Source organism: Stylophora pistillata, chromosome 9, assembly GCF_964205215.1.
Source record: "Stylophora pistillata chromosome 9, jaStyPist1.2, whole genome shotgun sequence".
NCBI classification, from domain to species: Eukaryota; Metazoa; Cnidaria; class Anthozoa; order Scleractinia; family Pocilloporidae; genus Stylophora; species Stylophora pistillata.
In genome coordinates, this window is record NC_142527.1 from 28,559,461 (window position 1) to 28,582,752 (window position 23,292).

At 40.1% G+C, this 23,292-nt stretch overlaps 1 protein-coding gene across 1 annotated transcript in view; it reads right to left on the minus strand.

Moving 5' to 3' along the window:
• The window catches only part of LOC111338253 (lipopolysaccharide-responsive and beige-like anchor protein), a 47,771-nt gene that overhangs the window by 21,719 nt on the left and 2,760 nt on the right, over positions 1–23,292 (minus strand). The window contains exons 3-31 of the mRNA XM_022944697.2: positions 22,460–22,589; positions 21,634–21,734; positions 20,666–20,761; positions 19,461–19,582; positions 19,157–19,295; positions 18,745–18,861; positions 18,089–18,235; positions 16,872–16,928; positions 16,247–16,387; positions 15,478–15,540; positions 14,605–14,687; positions 13,465–13,573; positions 12,782–12,837; positions 12,398–12,494; positions 11,045–11,195; positions 9,466–9,545; positions 9,265–9,327; positions 9,009–9,106; positions 8,517–8,609; positions 7,864–7,966; positions 7,537–7,618; positions 7,236–7,422; positions 6,536–6,606; positions 5,680–5,801; positions 3,969–5,287; positions 2,696–3,030; positions 2,133–2,290; positions 1,641–1,887; positions 1–235 (exon numbers count right to left, since the gene is read on the minus strand). The exon at positions 1–235 is cut by the window's left edge and continues 156 nt beyond it. Coding sequence (XP_022800432.2) covers positions 1–235; positions 1,641–1,887; positions 2,133–2,290; positions 2,696–3,030; positions 3,969–5,287; positions 5,680–5,801; positions 6,536–6,606; positions 7,236–7,422; positions 7,537–7,618; positions 7,864–7,966; positions 8,517–8,609; positions 9,009–9,106; positions 9,265–9,327; positions 9,466–9,545; positions 11,045–11,195; positions 12,398–12,494; positions 12,782–12,837; positions 13,465–13,573; positions 14,605–14,687; positions 15,478–15,540; positions 16,247–16,387; positions 16,872–16,928; positions 18,089–18,235; positions 18,745–18,861; positions 19,157–19,295; positions 19,461–19,582; positions 20,666–20,761; positions 21,634–21,734; positions 22,460–22,589 — 4,802 coding nt within the window. The remainder of the gene's footprint in view (positions 236–1,640; positions 1,888–2,132; positions 2,291–2,695; positions 3,031–3,968; positions 5,288–5,679; positions 5,802–6,535; positions 6,607–7,235; positions 7,423–7,536; positions 7,619–7,863; positions 7,967–8,516; positions 8,610–9,008; positions 9,107–9,264; positions 9,328–9,465; positions 9,546–11,044; positions 11,196–12,397; positions 12,495–12,781; positions 12,838–13,464; positions 13,574–14,604; positions 14,688–15,477; positions 15,541–16,246; positions 16,388–16,871; positions 16,929–18,088; positions 18,236–18,744; positions 18,862–19,156; positions 19,296–19,460; positions 19,583–20,665; positions 20,762–21,633; positions 21,735–22,459; positions 22,590–23,292) is intronic.

Here is a 23,292-nt window from a genome sequence, read left to right on the forward strand (position 1 = left end):
TCCTTGAGGAGAGACCCAGATGACTTGAACCCCAGCTCGAGTTTCTCTGAAAGGCTCAAGCGGTTGAAGTCGACCGAGCCTTTCAGGAAACTGGGTATAGTGGGTTCCGCGTCGTTCCACGAAAACACGTCATCTCCATCCACATCTGCTGAAGCGCTCCGATGAGCTCCCCAACTCTGTGCTCGGGTGCGATTTTCAGACAGACCTTGCACTTCACCTTCTGACATAGTACGACCTACAAAAATACATTTACGTTTTCATAGAGCGAAGTCAGAGGCTTCCTCAGGAGAAAAATAGGGACCTTAAGCAGGAGGACTTTTGAAGACGACGCCGCTGTCAATGAGCAGTTGAGACTGGGACGAGGTCCATTGCGCATGGCATACCCCCGACAAACGACGTCCTCCTTCCGGCGACGACGTGAGTTTTAGGTATTTGACGGCGTCGTGAAATGTGAGTGATTTATGAGATTTCATGGCTTTTGTAGCTTTTTTCAACTTTTCTATGTGGTTCACACGATTTCAATCGATGTTCAATTATATTTTTAGTTTAGTTTAAGAGCAGTTTGTGCATTTTTGAGACAGTTTTTGGAAGATAGAAGTGGCCACGGAGCACCAAACCTCCCCCCAAATCGTAAGTAAGCTTATTAGGAAATTATTTATCTGCGAAAGTTGAAATGACGGTGGAATCCTAAGAACTTGAGCCAGATCGTACGAATTATAAGCAAAATCTGGATTTCGTGAGGAAAACGAGTCGTACAAGATTATAAAATCCTCATCACTAATAAGATCAGCATCGTAGTAGAGAAGAAGGGTCTGACGAAACTCTTTAAAACTGGCCATAACCGGAACAGAAACAAAAGTATATCAGGAACAGAGGATGGCCGCGTCCTGGCAAAACAGCATCCGTGCTTAACAAATTAACATTTGGCGGGAGAGCGACGACGTCAAACCCAGGCCGTCGGGAATCTGACGGCGGCGTCGTCCTCGAAGTCTCTCCTGCTTAAGCTCCCTAATATCTGGGCGTCTACACAGTCATTAATCATTTGTTATGTTTCAATCTTTACCTATCCTTGAGCATCATTCTCTCCCTTAAAATATTCCTTAACTCGGACGTTTTTTCTCTTATGGAAATAGTATCTTAAGTTGATTTTCTTAATTGCCTGTGCCAAAAGAACGAGACAAATTTTCCAGCTCCTCGACGAGGTAAAGGGCTAGGAATGTTTACTGTAAACAATTTTACACGCAGAAGCTCGCTTACTTGCTCCGTCATACACAAACACCCACAACGAAACACGCACAAAACGAATGCTTCACGTACATTCGCACTTACACTTCACGATACACACAGTAACGCTCACCAATGCTTTCGCACGCACCCGCGCCCATACATATTTTCACACATCCCTGCGCACAAAATATGCACGTATCCCGTACACGGATACTTAAGCACGCAAGTACCCCGTACACGGATACTTAAACACGCACGTATCCCGTACACGGATACTTAGACACGCACATATCCCGTACCCGCATACATAAACAATCACGTATCCCGCACACGAATACTTAAGCACGCACGTGTCCCGTACACGGATACTTAAACACGCAAGCGTCCCGCACACGAATACTTAAAATACGCACCCGGACTGGCCACCGTGTGAAACCTTGCTCGCCCATCGGAGTCTTCAGACTTCAACAGATCTCTGTACTTAGCGACCATCATAACAGCTATAAAGTACACAACAGTCAAGGCCAGGAATTGCGCCTGCTTGCTGTCCTCAAAGTCTCTGTACACAACAGCGCGCAAACGGTTCACATCCATCTCCTGAAGCAACTTCTCCGGGTCAGTGACTGTGGTCATGTGACCAGGAATGTTCTGAACAAGATCCTTGAGAAGAAACACAGTGAGAACGTGAGCCACCCTGTAGTTTGACGCTTTTAATGAATAAAAGTGCTTAGTATACGGACAAGACTTAAATGTGCCAATTACCGGAGTTTTTACCAAGTTCGTTTTGTCCTCTAGTCCAATTTCCGTTGCAAAGATCGGATTTTTTCCGCAACATTTATGTAACGAAGTGATTTGTATTGTAGGTAAAGAGTGAGATATCAAGTATTTACCCCTGAATTCATTACCTGTTCACTTGGAGGTTTTGTAGAAGCTATAAGTGTCTTGATAGCTTGCCTCGCTTCCTTCAACGCTTTCTTTCCTAATTTGGCGCTTGTTATCACCGGGAGGATGGGTCTGTTGCGCTGGCGGCACACAAGACGATTCCGTGCTGCGCAACAAAACACTGCGCAGGAAAAAAACAAAAGTCATTGTAACATGAAAAAAAAAAAAAATAGATGGGTAACTATTAAGGGCTCCTTTATAGTAGCACAGTAACTGTGCTAGAATCAGAAATTCAGCTCGGTTAGAATTTACATGGGGAAGTTAACTCAATTACCGAGATGAAAAACACACGACTACTCAAGTTTCCGCCCGAAGGAAAGGCGGCCAGCATGGAGCGTAACGGCTAAGATCTTGAGAGTAAAAGAGATCATTAATCATTTCCATTTGGCCTGATTTCCATTTCGATTGTCCCTATCGTTACGATATAACTTTTGAAACAACTGAGGCGATCCACGTGATTTTCTGGCTTCCACAGGGTAATAGTTCATCCTTTCTCCTAGAACATTCATTTCACGGACTGACTCACCTAGCCTCAGACATTGCCTTAGAAAACCACCTGTGCTCATGTTTCTGTTGGCCTCCACGCCGCTGAACGCGAGGGAACTAGTGAAAACTATCACATCCACAAGAGACATCAGCCGATTTAAGAAGGAGAAACTCGTTTCCAAGGTCATCCCACCGCAAGGCTCAATGACGTCTTGACCATAGTCACGTGACGTGACGGAGGAAAGCAGGGGTAGGAGATCCCCGCAACAGAAAATGACGTTGTCCGCCAACACTGATACAAAGTGAGCCAAGTTCCACAGATATGTTCCATTATCTTTCGAATTAACAAAGTCCATCACAGTTTTACGATTGTGGCTGGAATAAAGAGAAGGGCAGTGAGCAAAACAAATGAATTTCTGGGTCAGTCGTCGAACGAAAGGACACATATTAGAGAGATTCTTCACCGCGTTTACGTGAAATATGAACGGCAAGAGTGACCACGTGACCACGTTTTCCCGCCATTTTCTCACGTTTGCCGGTTGCGCTCTGCTGTGTCTACGTGAAAGTAACTTGATTCGCGTTTGCTGTGTACGTAAGATTTTCTCCACTTTTTCTCACAAAGAGTTAATTACCGGAAAAAAGGCACCAAAACTGTTCCTTTAAAGTCGTACAAGAGCTCCTTCAAATCCACCATGATGTGAACTTACGCGAAGCTCAAGCAGCAAGGTTCACGCTATTTTATGCTAAACGTGAAAGGGCAAGCTGACGTTTGCCGTTTCACGTAAACGCGATGCTAAATCTCTCTAATCAGTCGTAAGGATCACGGGACATGTAAGAAATTTCAACATCCGCAACTACGACTCAAACCAGACCAAACAAACAATGAACAACAACGAAAAAATGATAGGTTCGTCATCTTCAAGGTAACTCTTTCGACTAGGTTTCTAAGGCATGAAGCCATTTTAAATATTGCTACTCCCTCTGGATGTCTGCAATGGACTTACCCCCTGTCCTGGAGAAATAACAGTACTCGAAATCACCTCATGCTACAGAATCTAGTCGTAAGAGTTACCTTTTCATGACCAGCCTCCCATCTTTACTTCTGCATGCAATCGATGTACATAAAGCTGTAGGTTCGCGTTCTCGTCACCTAAAGCTCGACGCAGTCCTAAAGACTAGAGGACGAGATTATTCTGGAAAATGCGCGGACAACTTTCCGAGTTTTTACCTTAATAAAACCCATCTGTTTGTAGCTGTAATCAATAGATTTAAGCTAAGCATTTCTCAACACCATTCTTTGTTCAACATCTCACCTTCTCCAGACTTGCACATCGGACTCAATAGCAAAGAGTAGGTCCGCAAGCAACCTCTGGTGAATAGGAGACCACAGATATTCTGGGATATTCACATGTGCTCTGTACGATGACTTCTCATCAGGTGAGCCCGGATTACCAGTCCCCACGGCCCCAGGAGAAGTAGCAGAGCTTGGGCTCGATTCAGCCCCAGTCTGCGACCCGTTGACTGGGGAGTTCAGTTGGCTACTCGTGGTTGAATCATCATCAGAACGTTCTTCATGATTACTTCTTTCAGCTTGTACAGAGCTTACACCTTCGCTAATGACAACACTTTTAGACTGATCGATGGTCTCCTCTCGAACCGCTACTTCTGTAGCTTCGCAGTTCGATTGTGTAATTTCACTCGCTTCAATCGGTGCCCCTATGTAAGAACTCTTTACGGAAATTGTTAAACTACTATCCACATCTCTTGACTCATCTTTCACGTTTAATAAATCTTGACCTCCGTTAGAAAGAACAGAATTTTCGGGCTCTTTCTCGGAATCGTTTGTCGTCCGATTTTCAGTTTCGTTCTCATTATTTCTATCACTAACAGACACCGATTCAGTGCTTGCCATGTTTTCGTTTTTAAGAGGTGGTACCTCTGCCTTCCCGTCACCATTTTCTGATTGGTCTGTCTCAGTTAAAATTGTTTCAGTCGAAGATCTATTTGTCGAATTTTCATTTTCACCTTCATCCTTTGCATCTTCGGTGATACTTTCTGAGACATCAGATATGTCTCGCCGACTCTCCTCCTCGTTCCCATTTCCATCTAAATTAAGCCCTTTATCGGGTAAATGTGTCCGCGCGTCCTGGGACTTTTCAGCTACCTCACACCCTCTAACTTTGGAGCTCACACCAGTAGTGCTAAGGGAGCCCTCCACATTAGAGTCCCTTTCCTCGGAATGTCCTACTTCCATATCGCCGTTGTCATTACATGTGCTATGATTGTTATTGTCCCTAACCACAGCAGATCCTACATCACTCGTGGAATCGTTAGAGCAAACTTTCGCTTCCTCGCGGTCGGGTGAATTAGGTTCGCTTTCACCCTCTTCTGGAATGGTTATGGGTAGAGTTGCTTCTACTTTAGGTCCATTTTTACCTTGTAAAAGTGATTGGAAAAATTTCTTTCTATCAACGTCAGTTTCTGCCGACTTAGGAACTGGAGATTTCTTGTCCGCATTAGGAAGAACTTTAGCACCTTGTTTGTCGTGTTCTGGACTGTTATCCGCGTTAGGAGTAGCTTCATCTACTTGTTTCGGACCACACTTTTGTTTTTCTTTTTCATATGCACTCACCTACAAGTAAAGACTACTTTGGAAATTTTTTCTACGAATCTACCGTAATACAGAGTAAGGGTTTGTTGGTAACGTTGAAAAGACGAACACTGTTCAAGTTCCTGTTGCATGAGAGTGTAGTCACTCGAATTGGAATAGGATGCAGGTCTTTCCCGGTTTAATTTCCCCCTTCACCGTAACGCTTCGCATTTTAACAGGTTTCTCTTGCAGTTTACCCGGCCGACCCGGGCACATAGACAGACAACTCGATCGGCAATCCACGTAGCCAGTTATTTCCTTCATGACGTGCACAGCCTTAGAAACTATCGTTTAAGAACGACAAAAAGATGCGCCACAAAAATATCTTACAAGGTACGCAGAATTCATACGGCTATCACAAATTTACACAATACCTTGCCGTGCAGTATAGCCAACGTATCCACCCAGATCCTCCAGCCCTCTCTTTCTTCCTGGAAAGCGTGGTGAAGAAGCATACGGAATAGGCAAAACACAGTGTCCGTAGTGCGACTTTCCTCTGAAAGAAAAAAAATCAGAATAAACCAAATGATGGTTAAGAAAACAGACTCCACTTATATAGATGAAATCTTTGTTTTGGAAGTATTTGATCGGGTGTACACGTTCTCTGACAGACTTAAGAAAAATTAGAACAGCTACAATACTCAGTACTTACAATTTTACAAGGAAAATAGAGCAACTTTCAGTTGAGTGTCGAAAGTATTCCGCGATTGCTCTGGTTTGACTTATTTTTGCTTTGTGATTGGTCCATAAAATCATTGCCATCCTCTCAGGCAGCCATTTGCAAAACTTAAAACAATCGTGACTCTGTCATTCGCGTTTACTGCGCTTTAAGTAGTGTGCTCCTTTTTCACTTTGAGTTCTCATTGGCTAATGATAAGTAAACCTTTAATCTGATTGGTCACTGGAGTTACTGGTCATTCGCGTTTTCCCGCGCTTCAAGCAGTGTACTTGTTTTCACTTTGAGTTCTCATTGGCTAATGACAAGTAAAGCTTTAATCTCATTGGTCACTGGAGTTACTGGTCATTCGCGTTTTCCCGCGCTTCAAGCGGCGTGCCTGTTTTCACTTTGAGTTCTCATTGGCTATTGATGATGTAAACCTCTCATCTGATTGGTCGCTTGAATTACTTGTTTTTTTTGTTTTTTTTTTATTTTTTTCGACATTCAATTGAAATCTGTTCTGTCGTTAATATTTTATCCCCTTTTACCCTTCATAAACCTGATGGCGTTACCTGGGTTTGAGGGTTCAACGTGTGCCAAGGAGAAAAGCCAATCTTGCCAACACGACAGCTGGAGAACAAGACTGTTGGAAAAAAGGCAAGTAACTAATTACGCTGATTTCTCACTAATAAGGACGCCACTCCAATCTTTATGAGACTTTGCAATTTTATTAAAACTGTCCGGCTACAAAGTCCTATACAAGCATTATAGTTATTGATTGGTACCATTCACAGCAGATGATCAGACCCGTCATGCAAAGCACGCGTTGCAAAGGAGACCATATTTTTATTGGAAATTGTTTCTCTAGGGGAAAAAATACTCACTCGTTTATAAAATTAACCGCTCTGGCCAGACAGTTCCGAATAAAGTCGAGCGCTTATAGGATGTGTAACCTCAAAACAAAATATTAGCTCTTAAAGAAATGAGCCAAAGTCAGGACGCAACATTGCCATTGGAAAAAAAAAAAGTGTTCAATTCTTAATGAAATTTCGACCAAAAAAAGATAGGCTGAGATTTCATTTAATACATTCACGTTTTCAATTTTAGACTGACAGAACTAATTCTAATTCTTGCAACCACTAAAAAAAAATTTCACCAAAGTCTAATAATTCGCCAGCTATATTTTTTTTTTCGCCCCACAACACTGTTAAAACAAATTTGGAATTTTAAGTTCCCTTATAACTGCGGGTATTACATGTAATCAGCCCTCACCTTCTGTTAATTTTGCTATGATTAAGAAGTAGAACAAGATCAGAAAGGAATTTCCTCTTGAGATCTACTTTCTCCTCATCTGGCGTTCGATCTTCTTTGAAGCTTCCCTGCCTCGTCAGCTTCACCCCCGCATTGCATTGTTTACCTTCGCTTTTCCGAAGCATCTTGGCAATAACATACGCCATTGCTGAGGCAAAAATGAAGCAGATGAACTGTTACGATTGGACGTCTGACTGAGTTTTTCACAAGAAAATATAGTAAAGTAAAATAGTCTTCTCAAATACAATTTGTACCACCTTACTTGTATTATGTAAAAGAAATGTGCTGTCAGGTTGTGGGTGATGTCCGCTGACCACCTGTTTGGAGACTCGACCGACCAAAATCTAAATACAAAAATGACATCGTTAAACTTGTGTTCTTTGATTTATGTAGGGCAGTTGTGAATGTTCCCTTTCAAATAGTAGCTGCTTTAGTACTTTGCGATGTACTAAGTTTCGCCGTATAGAGACAATTACACAGAACACGAGTGGCTTGATGAAAACAATTATTTTGTCCCAAGCCCCTCGTGGCTTCACCGCTCAATGATATAAAGCTTACACAAAACTGCCAACTAGGCAGATTAAAATACCTCAAACAAGACATTGTACGTGGTAAGCGTCAGCGAGTGTTTCATGAGTTTTTCACCGATCAACGAGAACAAGCTGTAGTGTTCTAACAAGTCTTGCTTCCTCCTGTAAGTAAACAGTAACGAATTAAAAGAGTTGACGGAGGTCCATGACAAACAGCTTCATAATCAACCGCTCTTAGAGTACTGGGCCCACGTCCGAAGACCGGCCCCCAGAAAGGGGCGGAAAATTCGTGCCTAGTCCCACGAACCACGGAGGCTTTTACAGTGGAATCTCGATTTCACGAAGTGCCAAAGGGACCGGGGAAATTGGTTCGTTATATCGAGGGTTCGTTATATCGAGGGTTCGTTATATCGAGGGTTCGTTATATCGAGGGTTCGTTATATCGAGGGTTCGTTATATCGAGGGTTCGTTATATCGAGGGTTCGTTATATCGAGGTTCTGGGGGATACATTTTATCGTAACTTTGGCCGGGTTGAAACTGAAGTATCGTTCGTTATACCAAGGACTTCGTTATATAGAGGTTTGTTAAATCGAGGTTCCACTGTGCCGTGTATTCCCGAGATTCCCTAATATTCCCGAATATTTCCCGAAGTTCTAATAATGTTCGAAAGAAAACCTGAATGGTGGTCATATTTAGAAATAAAACACTCACTTGGCAGGGCAAAACTGAAGAAAACATCCAACGACCTTTAAAGAATACACCCTCACTGCCTCCGCTTTCATGTCCAGAAAGCGAAACAGAACTCTGCAAAGGAGGAACTAAGTTGAAAATTCACATCACTAAACAGAAGCATTTCAGTTAATCATAAGTCTAACAATGCCGCGAATCCACGCGTACAACGCGCGCAAGTTATGCTCGAAAATAACCCAAAGCCTACAATACTCTCACATTGACGAGGGGCGGACGGAAGACGCTTGAAATGTCAAGTTTATTAACTCTTTACGGAGGCCAAATAACATCGATTTAGTCGTTCCAACCGAATTATCTTGTAATACCTACCCCCCCCCCCACAGTTTCTTTAGAAAGTTCCCTCCTTTAATTCCTTATGTAGCACGCTATGATAAGACATAACTTAATAAGGTCTAAATCCCTGATAATGGCTCTTGCAGTAAGAAACTATGATAAGGACGCTCAAAAGCTCACCTCAACCCATCAACTTTGTCAAAGACAGGGATACAAGTGTCTGGTTGCTCAGTCATGATGGATAAGACCAGTTGAAGCACATCCAGTAGGTTCTCTTCCTGTTGTACGCGCACAAAAAAGCACAAACATAAAGAAGTAGCCCTAGGAAAGCTTTGAAAGGAGACATCACTTCCTCTCTCTTTTCCTTTTTAATTTTAAGGTCACGAAAACAAGACTTTGCTGACCGAAAAAAACAAAACAAAACAAACAAACATACCTCATTAGTTATCATTAGGTAGGAAAGTATACTCTTAAACTCTTCCTCAGTGATTCCCTTGTCCTAGAAACACAAAAATTGAATAAACATGAAAGAATGCGATATAAACGAGCTTCAAACAACAAGATGAAAATTGTCATCCACCTCAATCTTCCCACGTCTGCATAACGTTACTTCATATTACATGGACTAACAACTTACCTTTAGAACTAGTTGTTTTACCAAAAGAAGCAAAAACGCCCTAAGGGAATAGATTTCTTCTTTTGATGGCCTTCGCCTCTCTAAAATAAGATAAAACCAAAAAAGTCAAACTTGCGATGGCGGAAAATGCTTTTTAAAATCAGCAGCAGACACCCGAGTTACCGCAAAGTCGACTTATCACCTGTCAACCACTGACAGGAAACTAAGCTGTGGCAAAATAATTTGGATATATCAACATAGTTGAAATGGTAAATTGGCCACCGTAACGATTACAAAAGCTGACGTTTCGAGAGTTAGCTCTTCGTCGGAGCGAATAGAGGAATTGCGGGTTGTGCGTGCTAATTTATTCGTGTTTTTCTCGTTGCTATGTTCCCACCAATAACGTAGCTCCATTTTCTGCCTTTAAAAGCACGCACAACCCACAATTCCTCTATTCGCTCCGACGAAGGGCTAACGCTCGAAACGTCAGCTTTTGTAATCGTTACGGTGGCCAATTTACCATTTCAACTTTGTTGATATATCCAAATTATTTCGTTACCCCCACCGACGCAGCCCCAAACAGTTTCTTTAGAAACTATCAGCCTTTATTAAGCTGTGGCAAAGTAAACTAATTCCCACTTCAAGAGGCTTGCTTTAAGTTTAGTGAAAATTTCCCTTGCTCCAAAATCTAACACGCCAGTATTTGAACAGAACTACAGTCAACTCCCGATAACTCGAACCCTCGCTAACTCGAACCTCGCGCTAACTCGCACCAAAATCGATTTCCCATGGATTTTCGTCATACATTCACTGTAATTTTACCCTCGATAACTCGAACCCTCGCTAACTCGAAACTCCCGCTAACTCGAACCAATTTTCGTTTCCCTTCAGGTCATTTTCTACATAATTTTACCCTCGATAACTCGAACCATGTCTGTCAATACGTGACAAGTCAAAACACTGTTGTCCAAAACCTTAAATTTATTTTGAAGCAGCCGTGTGAACTGTTTCCTTTCTTTTACATTACACAAAACGTTTCAGTTCAGTTCAAGTTCCGCTGGTTTTCACAAAGTGTTGCTTACTAAGTCCTTTTTAAATCGCATGAGGTTGTTTGTACCAGTAGCCCGACATTGTTCTCTTAAAAAAAAAAACCTGCATGGTTCGCAGTTACCGGACCTCTCCCCGCTGCGTTCCTTTGTTATATTTTTCACATTACGTTACGTTCCGATTTATACAGTAATTTAGAGATGTATTGTCTTTTTTTTTTTTTCACTCGGCTTCTCTATACTGTAATCAAATTTGATTAAAATGTACACTGCAGATAAAGGAAAACATTGAACACCTTTATTTCCCCTATTTCCGGTCATTTTTTCCCAAATCCCGATAACTCGAACCTTTTTCAATTTCCCTTGAAGGTTCGAGTTATCGGGAGTCGACTGTACATGTAAGGTGAGGGGAAACGTTTCCATCGAAAAGTTTCGTCGACAAGCGTTTTTACCTTATATATATATATGTGTATAAATCCTCTTCAGATTTGCACCGTGACTGGTTGGTCAGTGAGAAAGTAATACAGTTGGTGTAGCATATACAGCGCACTTACCATGTTCCAATTCAGGGGCATCGTGGAGCCAGTAAAACGTCTTCAGCATGTACATGAGTCGGCTGACCCCAACATCGTGGCGCAGGTGAGCGGCACAGCCAGTTCCTGTGGCCAAATCCGTGGCAAACACACTGAACAATTGAAGTTGGACCTAGAGGAAGAGTACAATGAAGGAAAAGCTTGGTTAATCACAGAGATTTTGTCGAAAAGTTTTGACTGTTGGTACACGTACTGTGTGTTTTGTTGAAATTATTCATGGACGAAAAAGCCTACGCGTCTTAACAGTAATGGCCCATTTCCGAATTACCTTTACCCTCTTTTTCAAAACGAGTCCTGGCGCTCATCTTTCATATGGTAACAAGTTTTCATTCACATGCAAATTAAACTAATTTTCACAAGAGCTTAGGATTTCATTTGCAGAGAACAAACCACAACTCGGGCCTATAGTAGTAAATAACCAAGAGCTAGAATGTGTCGAAAGCGCCAAATTACTAGGTGTTACGATCTCCAACAACCTTACATGGAATAAGCACATTGATCAAACTATAAAGAAAGCTTCTAAACGTATGTACTTCCTAATACAATTGAAAAGGGCCAAAGTCGCAAGGCAGGAATCAATTCTTTGTTATACATCTTGTATAAGGTCAGTCGACCTGCGCATCGCCTCCGTTTTTCTACACCCTACCACTGTATTCAAAGAAAGATCTAGAGAATGTAGAGAAACGGGCATTGTCAATCATTTGCCCGGGCCTGGCCTTTAGAGAGGCCTTAGAGCTTTCAAATATTATGTCTATCAATGACTACATCGCTAGCTTATGTAAAAAGACCTTCCTCTCGATTGCTAATGACCCGGCCCATCGCTTACATAAAATGCTTCAATCGTCAGGGCCGTCGTGTTATAATCTCCGGTGCAAAAGGCGTTTTGCGATTCCCAAATGTAGGACCGAGCGTTTCAAAAACAGTTTTTTAGTAAGATCATGTATTAACGAATTTTAGTGCTCGGTGAGTTTTGTAAATGAGATCGATGCCGTTGTAAATATTTTAACAGTTCAAACTTTCATCATATTTATAGGATATTATTATTTATTTAGGACTTTAATACAATCATATTGCTATTATAAGTTATATTTTATACTTTATTGTAAATACACAATTGTAAATACACAATTCAGCTCAGTGGCTGCAAGGTTTTTACAAATAAACTATCTATCTATCTATCTATCTATCTATCTATCTATCTATCTATCTATCCAATGGTTGAGGACCAGGCCTCGTTTTGAAAAAGAGGCCAAAGGTAATTTGGAAATGGCCCATTCCACCTTAGGCTGATATCAGAGTACAAAGAATGTTTACCTTCGAGGACGCTTTCACCCACAAATTTGGGTTAAAAAGAATGTGATCCAGGAGACTTCCCAGCAGATCCCCTGAACCTGACGAACTTAGGAGATGCCTGCAAGCAAAGATAGCATGTTTTCTTGCCCAATCATTAACAGTAGAGAACCACTAGACAAGCCATTTTACAGTTGTGTACTTAGTTGCCAAGCCCTTGATTTGGAGTGACGCTGAAGGTGACCTTGTCGCGATAGAGACCTGTATCTAGTTAGCATGATAACAAAGTAATTTACATCTGAAAGCCTGCAACGTCTGGTCACCCTTAGCCTCACTCCTGTTCAAAGGCTTGGCAACCAAGTATACAACTGTGCAACAGACGATTGACGATCTCTGTACAGTGCAAACCTCGCAAGGGAGAGCAGAATATCCAGTGAATCCTCAGTCAGGTGGGTGTTGACAGCCTTAAAGGAAAAACAGAAAAAAAAAAAAAAAAAAAAAAAAAAAAAAAAGCAACACTTACATAACATAATTTGTTTAAAAGCAAGGAACTTAACTATACAGTATCCTTCACAGCCGTTCTCTGGTAAGTCATACTACGCTATCAAAATAATTTGGATATATCAACAAAGTTGAAATGGTAAACTGGCCACCGTAACGATTACAAAAGCGTTACGGTGGCCAATTTACCATTTCAACTTTGTTGATATATCCAAATTATTCCGTTACTCCCACCGACGCAGCCCCAAACAGTTTCTTTCGAAACTAACAGCCTATACGCTATCAAAATTGTATGACCTCCCAAATATCGGCTGCAAAGGAGATAATGATCTATGAAGAGCAAAAGTTTTATTCTCCAGTTTCAGTAATCCATAAGAGAGAGTGGATGGTTCCTGATAAAAATCAGAAACAAGGAGTAGTCAGGTTATCAATATTCATGCTAAGCACGGCCTTTGCCTTGAATGCATCTTACGAATTAATTTTTCCTTCAGCTTGAAACGGAGGTAACTAAGGTTAACTAAACCCCAGATGACAAAATATATAAAATAGATAAAAATAAAGGAAACAGATAAGCAAAATTGTCTTTTTACCATTTCTAAAACATGGCTGATGACAAGAAATCCCTGACACTGAATCATCTGCTGTTGGCTTGTGCAAGACCTCCTCAGAAGATCAGATAGAAGTGACAGAAGTACAGTACTGTACCAACAAACAACCAAACAAAATATGAATTAGCCTTTTTCCCCTCTTTGTTCTCATCGCAGTTATTACATAGAAGAGTGTGGCTTGAAGTTAACTTTTTGGTCCACCTACAGAGTTTTGCGAGTCAGATTTTTTTCCACTGGCAAACTGGTGAGAGCACCAGCAAATTCTTTAAATTAGAAATGTCAATGACAATATCTAATATATAGATTATAACTCATATTTCGCACAGTCTTTCAATGAGCTGAAAAGTTTTATAGAAAAGGTATTAAATATTTGGTCTCATATCTCGTTGTCCTGACAGCTACCACCTATCTACTCACAAACGTTTGTTAGTGGATATTTTTCTTACTCGCAGATTCTCAAAGTCACTAGCATTTCGCGAGTTTGCGAGCGTTAATTTCGAGTTCTGAGAAGAGTGCACAATTTAAAGTCTACACAGGTACCAAGTGGCCCATACTAATGACGATTTGGTCAAAAGAAAGGAAAATAGAGATTATTCCGTGAAAAGCGCACACGAACGACTTTTATTCAGGAGTTGCAATGCATCGCAAAAACGAACGGGTGAGCGCAAAGAACGAGTGAGTTTTTTGATACATCGCAATGTTTAAAAATTACCCAAGAACTTTCCATGATATTTTTGTCTATTTCATAAATACTAACATTTACACTGTGAAGTACGAGGCGAACGACTGTAAAAATACGTCGTTCGTCCATTCAGAGACACGAACGATAGTACTTCACCGTATAAACTCAAACGGGCTTGGTTTTAGTTTTGCATCTGATTGGTTGAGATAGTTGCGCGAGTTTTCTGGACCAATCACAGAGCGAAATAAAGCAAAGCCAGTGCAATTCCAGATTACTGGGGACATTCCTTTGAAAATGGCTCCAATAACATTTATAAGCTTCAACAATATACAATGTGCATAACTTGAATCCGACCCTGCGGTTAATTTTCTACGTCCAACACCCTCTTCAATATGCCAATAACCTCATGTTAACTTACGTCTCAAACTATCATTTCTTACCAGATTGCTAATTCAGGAGTTTCCATAGCTTCTCCACCTCCCTCGTGAGGGAAATCCAGCTGAGAGAACAATGGCAGCAGCATCTGATAATAAGTAATCAAACCTATCAGCTATTGAACTTTCAAAAAATATCACGAAACAAGTCTGTAGCTCACTGGAATGATCGCAAGTAAAAGTTATTTAAAGACGAGTCCCCAAAAACCTCAAACCATCGGTAACTTTAGTCTAGCAGTTTGGTGAGTCAAACTAGCAACTCGTTTACCCTGGATAACCCTCATACGATTTTATTCATTTACTGTGTTTTACACTGAATGACTAGAAACTTCGATGGCTTGATTTCAAATTCCGCTAACTCGCAGTAACTCTTTCCTCGTTCAAGTCATTTTCATCTCAGTCTTAAATTTTTACCCTTACAAACTCTAATCCCTTGGACAAAGTTCAAAACAACGGATTACGGACAGGCTTGCGACAAGCTACCCGACAGGCTACCGACAGGCTACCGACAGGAGATGGACGATTATCGACAAGCCACCGAAAGGAGATGGACGATTACCGACAAGCTACCGACAGGAGAGCGATAATCAGCCGACAAATGACCAATAATCAAAGGAAACGGCAAACATGCAGCAAAGAGCAGGTCGTGGGCTGTATATATGGAGACGACTGATAAATCGTCTTCTTTGGGGAACTGCTCTTTTGCTAATGATTCAACTTATAATGATTTTCGAGTTACAAGTAATCTCTGATATGCAGGAGACATGTTGTGAACTTTAAGCTGTCCCCTAGCTTTGCAGGAGGCTGCTAAAAGGGCTATAAGAGATGGGGTTAATTTCTTTCACGTAACAGGAGCAAAAGAGTGTGAAAATGACTCACTTGAATTCCTCCCAATGAGTGAAGAATACTCTGTAGAGAATGTGTGACAACAGATTGCACTCCCTGAAAAGATGCAGGATATGGGGTGAATGGTATCTCTGATAAAACTAAAATGGTGACATTTATTGTCAAAACAGAGACAAATACAATGCACCCTCAGTCATCATTTTGTACCACCTGATGCAAAATGTTATTAGCCTGCCGTGTCAACTAAAGATCACTTACGCGGGTAGCAAGCAGGTTAATTGTCATAATACTCTTCCCAAGAGGCTACACATGAGGATAATAACAAAAAGCAACACTCCAAATTCCAATTTTTCCTTGACACAGTGAAGTAAACAAAGAGCCATCTAGTGGATGTCCACTACTAAATCTGATTTATTCATTTATTACACGACTTGGGCAGTCAGAGGGCCAATAACTAAAATCAATCAATCAAAATCCTCTATTGCCGGTCAATATTCACTCAGTATTGGACCGGGCACTGTCCCAAATGGTCCCGAATGATAACGCATTTGTGTCCCTTTGAATTTCAGTCGTATAATAAATCTCTTATTAACCAAGCTTGCTTGGAACCGTACTGGAAGAATATCGACCCTCGGTCCATACTGTCAAGACCTCAGGCCGATATTCTCCCAGTACGGCCCTCGCGCTTGGTTAATAAGATATATGTATTAACTCATTCAGTTATCTTTTGATTTATTAAGTAATGAATTGGTTTGACTCCAACATAGAGATCTCAGCCTGGCCTGCAAGGGTCAAATCTCACCTCTAGCATCAGGGCATGTGGAGAATGACAGAAGAAGGATGGATTTTCAGTTGGCGAGGCTTCCAAGCACAACTGCTGATCACATGCTTTGGGGCTGTACATAAACATGATAACAGCTGACAAGTGGCCTTCATACAAAACCTGGAAGAAAGAAATCAAGGGAAATTGGGAAACACCATCTTGATTGTTCAAAGCAAATAAGTCAAAGATGAACCCTTAATTTGCAAACATTAGCTGTGTGATTGGCACTACCAAAGTTTATCCTATACTACCCAACTGGTGGTGTTTTAAGTCAAACACTTGGGTCTAAAATCAGCATTGAGCAAACAAACTTAATGCTAAATAAAAACTAAATAAAACAATAATCAGTAATACTGGTAAGTGAGGCTCAGGAGAAATCAACAGTGGCCTACAGTGTACAAGTGAAATACAATAACTACATAGATTGCTGAAGGGGGGATCCAGGGGTGGTTTGGGTGGTTTGGTTGAACCCCTCCATGTTTCCAAAGACCTAATTTTCAAAATCTCCTGAGGGACCATGCCCTCAGACAATTCTCTGAACCCCCCTTGGCTAAATCCTGGATCCACCTAAGGATTGTATAATACAAGACAACTATCTTCATACCTTTCTATCCTGCACTGATAATGGTGTATCAATCTCAGCAGGAAATTTAAACTGCCCCTAAAGGGGATGAAAATATACATAGTGACACAAACTAATTAGCATTCTGTGTTGTTCACTGTTGAAATTTCAGGAAACAGATTACAAGTCATTCAGACTAGGCGCAAATGTACATGGTAGTACTACACAACCCCTGACCATCCTTTTGTTTTTAAACAAACACCAACCATAACTACCACCTTGATACAATGTACAGAAAACTAGACTTCTAAAGATTAGAATACTCTCATTTTACCAAGTGATCATTTAACCACCATGAAGGGTTAGATAGTCATTCTTTAACAATATCTTTCAGCACTTTCAGTAATTATTTTCAAAATTCTGTGTACAGCCAACTCAGCAGCACTTAAAATGCTGAAATAAAAATCAAGAAAATAGGAAGGTAATAAGAAATTATTTTTAAGGTAGGGAAGTCTCTAATAATAACAATAATAATAATAATAATATTTATATAGCGCGCACATCAAAAGCTTCTCGTGGCACTTTACAATACTATAAAATAATAAAATAACCTAATGCACATAGATAAAATTCAATCAAACATAAGAGAATTACTAGTTACAAATTTGAAAAGAGAAAAGTCTTGATGTTCTTTTTAAAAATAGTTACAGAGCTAGATTTACGAATTGAAAAAGACCAAAATCTCAAAAGGAACAAATGTAAACCAGTTACCAGAAGTTAAATTTACAAACGATTAAAATGAGGAGGACAAACCAAAATAACTGTCAATTGTGGGGAGGGGATATTTTCTAGAACAGACCAACAGCATTACTGCCGCTCACAACTAACCGCCGCCCAGTTAGCCCAATGGATAGTGCACTGGACTGTTGTGCAGGAGGTCGAGGGTTCGAGCCCTGGCCGGACCAACACTCTAGGTCTTAATTAAAAATAATTGAGAAGAATTTGCTACCATTCTATAACATCAAGAAATGGTTAGATATTCTAGTCTTCTTGGATAGGAACAAATAAATGGAGGTCCCGTCTCCTGCAGGGTTGGGGGTAAAAGATGTTAATTTCCCACACACGAGATTACTGTGCGATGGATGTCCTCCCCCTAAGGTGAGATGTGGGTGGGTTTACTGGGCTCGCAGTAATTGGCACAAGCTGTTGCAGTGTCCCTGCCTGTCAGCAAATCTAATAAACTAAACTAATAAACTAACCTTGTACCCTGGCCCTAATCTGTGTATGGCACCAACAGTCAGGGCACTAAGAGCCTCAGAGAAGACATACACCGCTGCCATTTGACCACAGAACACACTTTGAACATCTGCTTTGGGTGAAGAACCAATGTAGCACTTGTCAAATGGCTAACGAAGAAGGTGTGACAAAATTTGATTATCAAACTACTCTGCAACAAGTTGCTGGTCTATATGAAAACATGTACACACAAAAAAAAGAAACATAAAATGACTGAAACTATTTGAGCGTAATCCAGGTGTGTTGAAAGTGGCAAAGATGATAAAACAAGAACAAAAATTAAGATACAAAACAGTCTCTGAGACTGGGAAAAAGACCAAAAATATTTCCTGAACTACAATAGACCCCTTCCCCACTAGACGAAAAAAAAACATTTTCCTAATTTCAAAGGGCTACCAGTATCTGCTGTTGCTAACCAAACCAGAACAAACCAAGGCATATCCATTCAGCATACCTAGTATTACAATCTGAAACTTGCTATCTTGGTTTAGTAACATCTGTGTATCACCCACTCTGAAAGTCATTAATTGCTTAATTCTAAACAGCATTCTGTCAAGCTATTCCCTCTTCAAACACAAAAATGACCAAGTTGAAAAAGTCTTTATTTTTGTTTCATTACCTCGTTAGCATGCACCAGTGTTGTCTCCCCAGTGGAAACTACTTTACCATTCACAAAACAACGAATCTCGCTCGAATGAAACCTGTTGTATGCATGTACAACTGTAACCATGTACCACTAGAAAGAAAGCAGTTATCAATTTCTTAATCATACTAAAACAAGCTTAACTAGGATTATTATCTTCCTGCACATTTGTTTGTGGTATGATTAACTTGTTACTGTTGCTGTTGTCACAAGAATATATTTCCCAAGGAAATATAGTGCACAAAACAGGAAAAAGTACAACACACAAGCCTTTAGACATCATTAGAAATAAGAGTGCATGTCCATCTGGGTCAGATAATCTTAACAACTGCGCCTGCCATCATAACTTAAGGAAAGGTAAAAATATGTTGTTGCATGCTCCTTTTACCTTTTGAGGATGGAATTCAAACTTAACCAGGTGATGAAGCACTTTATTTTCTTTTTTTCCAGTTTTCACAGCACATTCTAAGACCAGCATAGGTCCTGAGAAATGTGCAGAATAACCAAGTCCCTTGCCAGTCCGAAAACTGCAATGAAATAAATTGAACCAGAAACAATTATCATTAGCTATTACTAACTTTTGATTTCATTGACAGTTTTTTAACACCCAAAAATACACTTCATTTTTGAAACCAGTTCTTTCATTTTCCCAAACCTAAATAATATCAATAAAAGCCCACAACTTGACTTACCAGTACAAGTAAGGCTTGCACTTTTCTGCATTAGCCAGGTGAGAGGTATCAAGGCAAAGCCACGTTGAAAATGTGAAGCCTGACTGCAATGGCCATTTTGAAATGGGTGGTAGAGTGATGGCCTGTTGTGGTAGGCATAACAAACTCTATGTCATGACTGAGAAACAAATCTCTAACTGTACATTTTAAAATCTCTCTCTGCCACTAAACAATTGTACAGTCATGTACCACTAAGGATGACCTAACAGTCCAGCCTCTAAAACAGGATGTCTCAGTTCAACCTTTGGTGGGGCACCTATGTCTGGGAATGATTTACCCTTTTACCCTCGGGAGTGATCAAGAAGTAATTCCTCCTTACAGGATGACAAGCATTCAGTTAAAGAGAAATAAGAAAATCCAAGTAAGATCCAGGGAGAATTATTTGTTTCAACACCTCCAAACGAAAGCATAGTTGTTATTATTTCACCATTGGTTGCTTTAATGAAGGACCAAGTCTCCTTCCTGAAATCGTTGAATATCCGTGCAGAATTCTACCTCAAGGAGGTAGAAGTAGGAAAGTACCGACTGGTATACACATCGCTCGAATCTACATTCTCTGCCGATCAACGGAGATGAATGCTCACTTCGAAAATTTAAGTCCTCGGTAAAATTCTTGGTTTTCCTGCAAATCGCATAGCGATCGGTGGGCTCCGAAAAAAATTTCCTGCAAATTTCTCAGTTGATCGAACAGCTTTGTTCTTTTGGAATGTTTGATATCTGTGAGGTCATGACCTGAACATGCTAAAACAGAACACACGTGTTTTGCCAAAAATTGCATAAATTACCACATTCAAAAGGTGACATCACCAGACAGCATTAACAGCCAGTGCTTTCAGATGCCTCTCTCCCCAAGTGACTTAGCGAGCGGAGGAGGCAGCTGAAATTCAGGCTAATTACTTGTCTGCTTGATATGGTATCGATATTATAAGGAGAAATTCTATCTTGGTCACTCATGGGCGAAGTTAATATGTAGAGCACTGAATAGGGAGGTCTGAGTTTGAGCCCTAACTGAATCACTGTATTGAGCTAATTCTCCGACATCCGCTTTAGAATCTCTTTACTCTTGCCAATTCATTTCATCAAATCAGTCCATAAAACCAAGATACTTGCATCTTGTAATACCCCAACTAATGCATCTTAAATAACAGAACAGCATGGCCACTAACCCCTCCTTCTTGACCAGAAAAGTTGAAATAAACATCAGGACCATGTTTATCCAACATCAGCTTCAAGATGGTTAACAGCTTGACTGTATGACAGGGCTGAAAATACAGGTATATGACTTGTAGAAAAACAGGTTAATTCAAAACATCATCAACATCTCACAATTAGACCTCACAGTTTGTACATAACAAATCAATTTTACAGTTTATATTGCTTTAAGTCTGTACAGTAATCTATCACAGATAAAGTCAAAATGTGGTAAGACCCAAAAAGTGGCACACAATTCGAGGTGCAGCTTTACCACATTTGGACTTCTACACGTACTATGATCTATTACTGAGCAGACATATAGCAACACAGAATCTCCTTTAAATAAAACGGAGGCAAAATGTTTGAAAGGCTGTTTGAGGTCATATCATCTGATTTGCGCTTAGTGTATAATAGTTTTGGTGCCAGAGCGTTGTCCCAGGGAGTCTGGGGACCAACCTCCCCCTTTTATTTAAAGACGGATTCAATACTGAACATAACGGTCAACCAGAAATCACATAAATATGTATGAGATGTATGGAATGCCTCACGAATTGTAAGTTAAATTTCGTTGAACTCTCAAATGTTATTTTATATCTAAACAATCTGTCCATTTGTTTTTTAGTTTGACTTGTTTCCTCTGGCAATTAGAACGGAAATAAACAGGTCACTCTACATCTGTAACCTTCAAAGCTACAGTAACGCTTCACATCAAAAGTGCGAATCCTCATCAACACCTCTGTCCTCCAATCAATCAAAACTACGAACAACTCAAAGGGCATGCATGATTCAAATTTGCATGTCAACATTCTTTTTTCGATAATCACTTTAATTGTGGGCTAGCTAGTCATGGTCCATATCAGCAATCTTGACAACAAAAAGACTTGATCTCTGGAAATTTGTTACATTTCAATTTTTTACCAAAAGAAGACAAAAAGCTCACCCATTTTCCATTTACACCCTTCAAAGTGACAAAGAGAGTCTTCAACTCTTTGACCGTGATACTGTAACTGGACAAGATACCAAGGAGCTCCACAAGTTTGTCTGAAAACAAGATAAACAGTGACAACAAAAATTAAATGAATGAATGAAATACACATGCAGCCCCTGTCCAAGAATTCTTATACAAAGAAAAAACAAAAAACAGAATTACCCCTCCCCCTCCCACCCAGTAAGTGGACCCCATGAATGGTCACCGCAATAAGTGGTCACCAGCCTTTGGAAGGGAAGGGAGGGTAGCAGCATTATTTTTCCATTGTTTGTTTTGTTTTGTTTTTAGGTCACTGATGCTGTTGTTGTTAATGTTTGTTGGTTTTTTTTTTTTTTGTCATTTGCTTCCTAATTATCTATCACTGCGCTAACACAAGGCAGACACCTACATTATACACTTTGTAGCAACAATTATGCATCGTTTCTGAGTTTTCTCCAAATCTTTTAACTATAGAGAACTGATTTGCAATTGCCTTGTGCAGTATGCATACCAGTTGCACATTTCCTCATGGATCATTTATTGACAAGAATTTGGCTATACATTAAAACAAACCCCTATAACTGATACGTTTGTCATGTTTCTCTATTCCTGTCAATCATTTAGTACAAATTATGTCAGTGTTTTACGAAAAAATGAAATGGTGGTCACCTCAAGAAGTACAACAGCTAAGAAAAAATAAATCTTTAACTTGAATCAACGGGAAGGAACCATTACTACGGTTGAGTGATATCAAATATTACTAGGATTAAGAAAATGTGGTTAATTGTTCAGTTATCACCTGCTACAACTACTTCTTCTTCCTGCGATAGCCGACATAGCACTCTTTCAATCAGTCCAATTCTAGTTGCTGCTTGTAAGTTAGGAATGCTTTTTCTTAAAATTGCAATGAGCAATCCAAGAATTTCAACCTGCCGGAGGACAACATAATATCTAAATGACAGAAAGACATAGCAACTTCTAGAAAAATACCATGGTCTTAAATAAAAAAAACCTCAGGTTCAAATCAATTTAAGCTTCGACAACAGTTCAAGAACTTGAACTTGAACTTTATTTTTATTTAGACACGGTAAATCTATCAGATAAAATAATAATATTATTACAATCTATTATTACAATTACAATCTACTTTAATCTTAGTAAACATGATCTAAAATTTAAAAATGAAATAGAAAAAATAAAGAAATTCTACTTTATATAGATGCCCTGTGCATTTTCTCGATTCAGATGAAGAAATTGCGATAAACATTTCGAAAAGATTGAATGAAGTGATTTTGCTTGCCGCAATTCAGGGGACAAGCTATTCCAGATAACCACACCGTTATAGCTAAAGCTATTTTTCAGGAAATTGGTGCGGGGCAATGGAACAGCTAGTTTATTTTCAGAGTTCCTTAGATTATAAGGAGGATCATATTTAGTGAAAAGAGAACCAAGATAGTCGGGCGCAAGACCATGTATAGATTTATAGACCATGGTGGCCACTTGTATTTGTCGCTGAGTATCTAACCGTCTCCAGTTAAGTTGCCCAAAAAGAGGATCAGCGCTTGTGTCATAACTGGAGAAGGTCCGAATACGGGCAGCCCGGTTTTGCAACTTTTGGAGCTTATTTGAAAG